Raw genomic sequence first — 6,970 nt, 5'->3', positions numbered from 1 at the left:
AGATTTGTGATGATTTATTGCAGTAGCCTTAGGGAACCAGTATAGATCTCTAGTTCAACTTCCTTGTAGCCAGATCCAACACAGGGCCACAGTTTTTCCACCACTACTTTACATTAGGGGAAGTGGAGAAGAGAAGTTGGAGGGGAAGGAAACAGTGATCTTAAGCAATTGCTGTTGAAATATATACTTTTGGAAACTGTATAAAATCACACGACAATGTGATTAGGGGAAGTGGCGAAGAGGAGAAGTTGGAGGGGAAGGAGACAGTGATCTTAAGCAATTGCTGTTGAAATATATACTTTTGGAAACTGTATACAATCATACGACAATGTGAGCCTATCATGAAGGCCCCTCCCAGGACCTTAGAAGGGGCCCAGGTGAATGAGGGGCTCTGAAGCTTCAGTCTCATTAGCTTCACAGTGAATCTCCCTCAGCCTCAACGCAGCCTCAGTGGTTGTGTTGAGGAAGGTCTAAAAGAAGGGTCTTATGTTTTGGGAAGGACCAATTTGGAAAAAAGCAGGATCTTCAGAGCATGAGTATAATGGAAACCAGTTTATGGTAGGGGGTGGGGATAACAGAGGATGTAGAAGAAATAGAGTAAGAGTGATGACAATAGCATTTAAAAAAAAATGCTACATGACTTTGGTCCTCTCCTTCCCATTAGAAGAGGTGGGAAAGTTGAAGCTTTCTTCTTGTCTCTGCGTACCCTACCCCCAGAGAGACACTGGTTTCCTCTTCTTCTCCCGTAACAATTGCACTTCTTTGTACTTGAATTTTAGTCAAACAGTCTATAATTATCTCTGTTTTAAAATTAATTAATTAATTAATTAATTTTTGGCTGCGCTGTGTCCTCGTTGCTGTGCGCGGGCTTTCTCTAGTTGCGGCGAGCAGGGGCTACTCTTCGTTGCGGTGCACGGGCTTCTCATTGCAGTGGCTTCTTTTGTTGTGGAGCATGGGCTCTAGGCGCACAGGCTTCAGTAGTTGTGGCTCACGGGTTCAGTAGTTGTGGCACGCGGGCTCTAGAGCGCAGGCTCAGTAGTTGTGGTGCATGGGCTTAGTTGCTCTGCGGCATGTGGGATCTTCCCGGACCAGGGATCAAACCCATGTCCCCTGCATTGGCAGGCAGATTCTTAACCACTGTGCCACCAGGGAAGTCCCTATAATTATCTCTTTACATATCTATTCCCTCTGCCAAGGTTTTGAGCTCTGTGAGAATAAGAACTATGCCTGATTTACCTTTGTAAACTGGTTGAATTAAAAAGAATTATAAGAGATTAAGAAAACCTGGGAAGGGGTCCTAAAGTACAGACTCAGACCACCCCAGTTTCCATCTGCATGCCCTCTCCTCTCTACTACCCTGGCAATAGAATCTTTCTCAAGTCAAGGGAAGGAGAACTGACCTTCTCAGCATGCGTTATCACCAATCTACTGTTTACAGCATTAAATATTGATTTTTGGTACTCAAAACACCGTGCTGTCGAGACTCAAAACCCATTCGTTCAACCAATGTTTCTGCTAGGAGTTTCAACCATCTATTTGAAAATCGCCCATCATTCCCTACCCCAGCTGAGAGATTATTCTTTTGCTCTGCTGTATCTTTCCTACGCTGATTCAGTAACTCCTGGGTGGCCAAGCAGATGAGGTGAGACAGGAGTCATGGGACAAAGGTACTTAACAAAAAAATGAAAAAAAAAAGCCTATCAGTTAACATTAAAATATTAGCCCGCTACCATTATGTCTCTGTATCAGATCATCTGTCCCAAAGCCTCACGGGTCTGGCTGGTATGCCATCTTTGTCATATTTTGGAAACCCTGCAATAGATCATGCAAAAGTTCAGGTCATTTGTGATAGTTATTAATGCTCTTCACAAATATTCCAGTTCTCTCTCCTTCCAGTGCACATGGCAGGATTTTTTTTTTCTTGCCACTTGAAATTAGTTTTACCCACTTGGCTTGAGTTGGCCAGTGAAACGTGAGTGGACATAACATGTATGAGCTCAAAAAGGAGCTCTTAGAGCCACAGTGGGATTCACTCTGCTCTCTTTTCCTTTAGCCTGAGTACGGGAGTGAGGAGACACAGAGCAGGGCTCCCAGCTGACCCTCAATAGACTTGTAGTACAAGTGAGAAATAGACCGTTATTTGTTTGTTTGTTTTGGCCCCATCGTGCGCCTTGTGGGATCTTAGTTTCCCGACCAGGGATCGAACCCAGGGGCCTTGGTAGTGAGAACGCAGAGTCCTAACCACTGGAACACGAGGGAATTCCCTAGACCCGTTCTTTGTGAAGTCTCTGTAATGTTGCATTTGTTTGTCAATGCAGCATAAACTAACCTCTCTTGATTATTACAAACGTGAGAACATAGCTTTCCCACCAAACAGTAATAGCCTCAAGTTTCCCTCATTTAAATGAAAAGACAGATATTTACAAAAGGTGTGTGTGTTTGTGTGTGTGTGTGTGTGTGTGTGTGTGTGTGTGTATGTGTCTGGCTACTGGCACCTGGATATCATTGGAATTACATAGATAAAAAGCTAATTGTGGAGGGGGGACGCTATACTGCCAAAGAAACCACAGGCCTGGAAAAGAAAGTCTGTGACAGGTTGACATGACCGAGCAAAAGCAGATTGAGAAAACTGCTCAAGGAGGGCATATTCTCCCATGCCTTTGTACATGAGGCCAAGAAGGATGACTAAGGCCTATGAAGCAGAGTTGGGGCTGAATAATTACCATCCACCCCCCGCCAGAAGCCCGCTCCACAACGTCCGCCCAGTAGAATCTCTGCAGACCAAGGTCTTCCATTTTTCCAATTTTTTTTTTAATAAAAACAATCCCACAGCATTTATCGTCATCTGGTAATAACATAAAGGTGAGCAAAACAATATGAATAAATGCTTTAGAACTACACTTCTAACAAAGCACACCTAAAAAAACTGTATTGCCTTCTCAACAATTTCTCACTTCATTGATCATTTCTAGTTGGAGACACTTTGGAGCAGAGTAATGTTACCTCCTTTTAGCATGATCCGACCCAGTTGTTTTCTCGACTTTGTTTTAGAATGAATCTCTTCTGCATCATCTAATACGAGGTTCATATACTCATCAAAACCAATGATACAGCCCTCTATCCGCATATTCACTTGCTCATAAAGCCACACCTGAATCCGAGATCTATTTTGCAAGTATCTGAAGATGAGATTGATTGGCTGCACCATCACCTTCTGCACCTTCTGGCCCTGGCCCCAGTACGCCATGGTGGAAGCTCACAAAGACCACACTATCCCGCACACTGCCTCAAAAAGCAACTTCCGGAATGTTTTTTCCAATTTTTAAATAGGATTCTTATGCCTGTTAGCCTGCCTCTGTTCTAGCATGTATGTTGTATATGTGGGGACACTTTTAAGTTTTGGTCCATATGTCTCTGGTTCAAGGGCAGTCTATCCAGAACTCATGTAGTCATCATTGCATATCACTCCTAGATGTAGAGACTACCATGTATCACCCAGAGATGCTGGACTTTGAGCTCAATGCCAAGACTGAATGGCATTTTTTTAATTTTGGCTGCACCACGCGGCATGCAGGATCTTAGTTTCCCGACCCGGGACTGAACCCATGCCCCCTGCAGTGGAAGTGTGGAGCCTTAACCACGGGACCCCCAGGGAAGTCCCTGAATGGCATTTTTGGATTGCCTCCTTTGGGGTAAGTATGAGTGTCTTCTGCATAAAAGGAGAGTAAACTGAACACTTAGTGATCAGAATGGCAGATTGTTTAAGGCATTACGATTTTTCACAACATTCTGTTCTCTCACCTTCGAGGCACACGGTAGGGTTGTGTTTCCACCTGTGTGAAGTTAGGTGCAGCCATATGACTTACACTGGCCAGTGAAATGTGAGCTGAAGTGATGTGTGTCACTCTCGGGCAGGAGCTCTGAGAGCCACTGCATACTTTGCCATGTTTTCAGAGGATGGCTGCCCTCAGTGTGAGTCCCAGAGTGTGGATGGCAACAGTGTGGAGCAAGAGCCCCAGTCAGCCATGAAGACCAAGCAATAAATCCACCTCTCATATTTGAAGTCACTGAGATTTAAGTATTGCTGGTTTCCACAGTATTGCCTTGCCTATCATGACTGATACAGGCTCTCTTACACAGTCCAGGACATTCTGGCAGGATCCTGTCATCTTGGCTGATGCTTAGTGTCCAATCCTGAGAGTGACTCCCAAATCCATATCTAAACTCTCAAGTTCACGTCTCTTAGCCTTCAACTCCTCTGGCCACCTCTTGATTTGTGGGGAAGGCCCCATGGACATCCACCATACTACATGGCACACCTTATGGGAAATTCTCCATCTAAAATAAACCCTCTGATCTTGGGAAAATGCTTCCTCTCAAACATCCATCTCCTCATTTGCCCAGCTCTGCTTCTCAGAGCCTGGCATGTCTAAAACAAAAAGTTGGGTGGGGAGGCTTTCCTGGTACCTCAAAAATGATATCTTTAGCTTTACGGTACACAAATCAATAACGCTTCCATCAGCAAAGAGCTCTGAACTCAGAAACCAAGACTTTTGAGGTTAGAGTAGGGGTGGGAATAATCCGCATACCTTTCACAGAAAGAGGACAAGAACAAAACATAAGCTAATATCTCAATAGATCATTCTGACACATGTGTCATTGATAAAACAAGGGATTCAACTCGGGAATTCAGACTCACAATTGGCAACAAACTATTCCCTTGTAAGAACTTAATATAAATCCTTTTAATCAAAGGTCATTGAGAGTGGACAGAGGGAAATAGGAAGGAACTAGCATTTTGGGGATCCTACTATGTTCTGGTACTTTACCACATTTAATCCTCGAAGTGGCCATATGAGGGAACTGTTATCATTTTTCTCAGTGAAGACAGTAAGGTTCAGTGAACTTAAGCCACTTGCCTAAGATCACAGAGTAAGTAAATGGCAGAGCTGGGATTCCAATCAGATGTCCCTAACTGCAAAGGGTTTACTTACAGTTGGAGTCTTCCTTCTCTACCTGCTGCCACATCTAAATAAAGTTAAAAGAGAGAAAATATTTACTATAGTACAGTAAGAGAAATATGATGCAAAAATAAATGATTTTTTTCTTAATATGAGTAAAATTCTCATTTCGAACATTGAAATATTTAAGCCGTTATAAAAGCTGCCCATTAAAGTGTCACTTAGGTAGCCACTATATTTATATACTTTATTTAGGAAATCTTGTAAGACTGACCCTTTGGCTAGAAACAAAATCAGTAGTGTCATCTTTCAGACATCAGATAAAGGACAGTGAGAGATTCCATACAGCTATAGTCTGGGAAATGCATCATGTCCCTTTTTGGCCATCAAATCTGAACCTTGATTCTGTGTCCATGTAGCTCTCACCTAAAGGAAAACTGGGGAGAGCACATTCACAGAATTTTTAAATTTACAATAGAATGTTTCTTGGCTCAGACCAGTGTTTGATGGGTATAAAGGTATAGCTTTAATCCCTACAGGATGGACAAAGCCAAAGAGGCTGAGCTGGGGGAGTGTTGAATAAACTTACAGGAAAGAGAATAAAACATAAGCTAATATCTCAATAGAGATATTGAGATATCTCTATTATATCTATTATACCCATAGGTTTGTGAATTCCCAGAGAGTAGTGACTATGTTTAACTCCTTATTGTGTTCTCAGAGCTTAACACAAATCAAGACACAATAAAAGTTTAAATTAAGGGAACAGCATGGGCTTTTGAGTCATCACTAGGGTTCAAAGCTGGGTGGATTCTCCTATCCCTTGTTAGACAGAGTTTAAGACATTTACCTTTGTTGAGATGGAGCTCCACGTTTGTAAAATGGAGAAAATAATACCTCTCTTACAAGATTCTTATAAGCATGATTCAGGTGATTCTTATGCAAATCCTTCTTTAGAAGCTTAAAGCCCCTGACCCCTATCATGGATTTATTAGTTCTTCTGTCTCTCAAGAAAAAGATGGAAATAAAAAACTGTGTCTGTTAACTCTTCTAAAATTAGTCCAAAAAAATTCTCAGTGTTCCTTTTGCAGAAAGAAATATTTCATGCTATTGCGATGAATGGAACATGTAATGCTTGTACAGTCTCTGACAGGTGTCTTTGTCCAAAGCTTATGCTAGCAGATGTTCAATATTGGTTCTAAAGTATAGGAAAAGGACTTTCCTGGTGGCACAGTGGTTAAGAATCCGCCTGCCAATGCAGGGGACACGGGTTCGAGCCCTGGTCCGGGAAGATCCCACATGCCACGGAGCAACTAAGCCTGTGCACCACAACTACTGAGCCTGTGTGCCACAACTACTGAAGCCTGTGTGCCTACAGCCCATGCTCCGCAACGAGAAGCCACTGCAATGAGAAGCCCTCACACTGCAACGAAGAGTAGCCCCTGCTCGCTGCAACGAAGACCCAATGCAGCCAAAAATAAAATATACATAAATAAATAAATTTATAAAAAATAAAGTATAGGAAAAGACCTTCCTTGGAACCTAATGAAACTTAAAAGCTTTTGCACAGCAAAGGAAACCATAAAGAAGATGAAAAGACAACCCTCAGAATGGGAGAAAATATTTGCAAATGAAGCAACTGACAAAGGATTAGCTTCCAAAATTAACAAGCAGCTCATGCAACTCAATATCAAAAAAACAAACAACCCAATCCAAAAATGGGCAGAAGACCTAAATAGACATTTCTCCAAAGAAGATATACAGATTACCAACAAACACATGAAAGAATGCTCAACATCACTAATCATTAGAGAAATGCAAATCAAAACTACAATGAGGTATCACCTCACACCAGTCAGAATGGCCATCATCAAAAAATCTACAAACAATAAATGCTGGAGAGGGTGTGGAGAAAGGGAACCCTCTTGCACTGTCGGTGGGAATGTAAATGGATACAGCCACTATGGAGAACAGTATGGAGGTTCCTTAAAAAACTAAAAATAGAACTA

At 42.2% G+C, this 6,970-nt stretch overlaps 1 protein-coding gene across 1 annotated transcript; it reads right to left on the bottom strand.

Annotated features, from left to right (window-relative positions):
* Window positions 1-2,846: 2,846 nt before the first annotated feature.
* LOC132357469 (small nuclear ribonucleoprotein E-like) lies at window positions 2,847-3,262 on the bottom strand. Its single transcript, XM_059910952.1, has one exon. It carries the CDS (start codon window positions 3,245-3,247, stop codon window positions 2,969-2,971), a length of 279 nt encoding a protein of 92 aa, XP_059766935.1. The 5' UTR covers window positions 3,248-3,262; the 3' UTR covers window positions 2,847-2,968.
* Between the last annotated feature and the right edge of the window lie 3,708 nt (window positions 3,263-6,970).

The sequence above is a fragment of the Balaenoptera ricei genome, chromosome X (genome assembly GCF_028023285.1).
Source record: "Balaenoptera ricei isolate mBalRic1 chromosome X, mBalRic1.hap2, whole genome shotgun sequence".
NCBI lineage: Eukaryota > Metazoa > Chordata > Mammalia > Artiodactyla > Balaenopteridae > Balaenoptera > Balaenoptera ricei.
This window is presented reverse-complemented; position numbering and strand designations above follow the sequence as displayed.

Bases quoted from the DNA above. Each gene is read 5' to 3' on its own strand.
- LOC132357469 (XM_059910952.1), bottom strand. From the start codon at position 3,247: ATGGCGTACTGGGGCCAGGGCCAGAAGGTGCAGAAGGTGATGGTGCAG.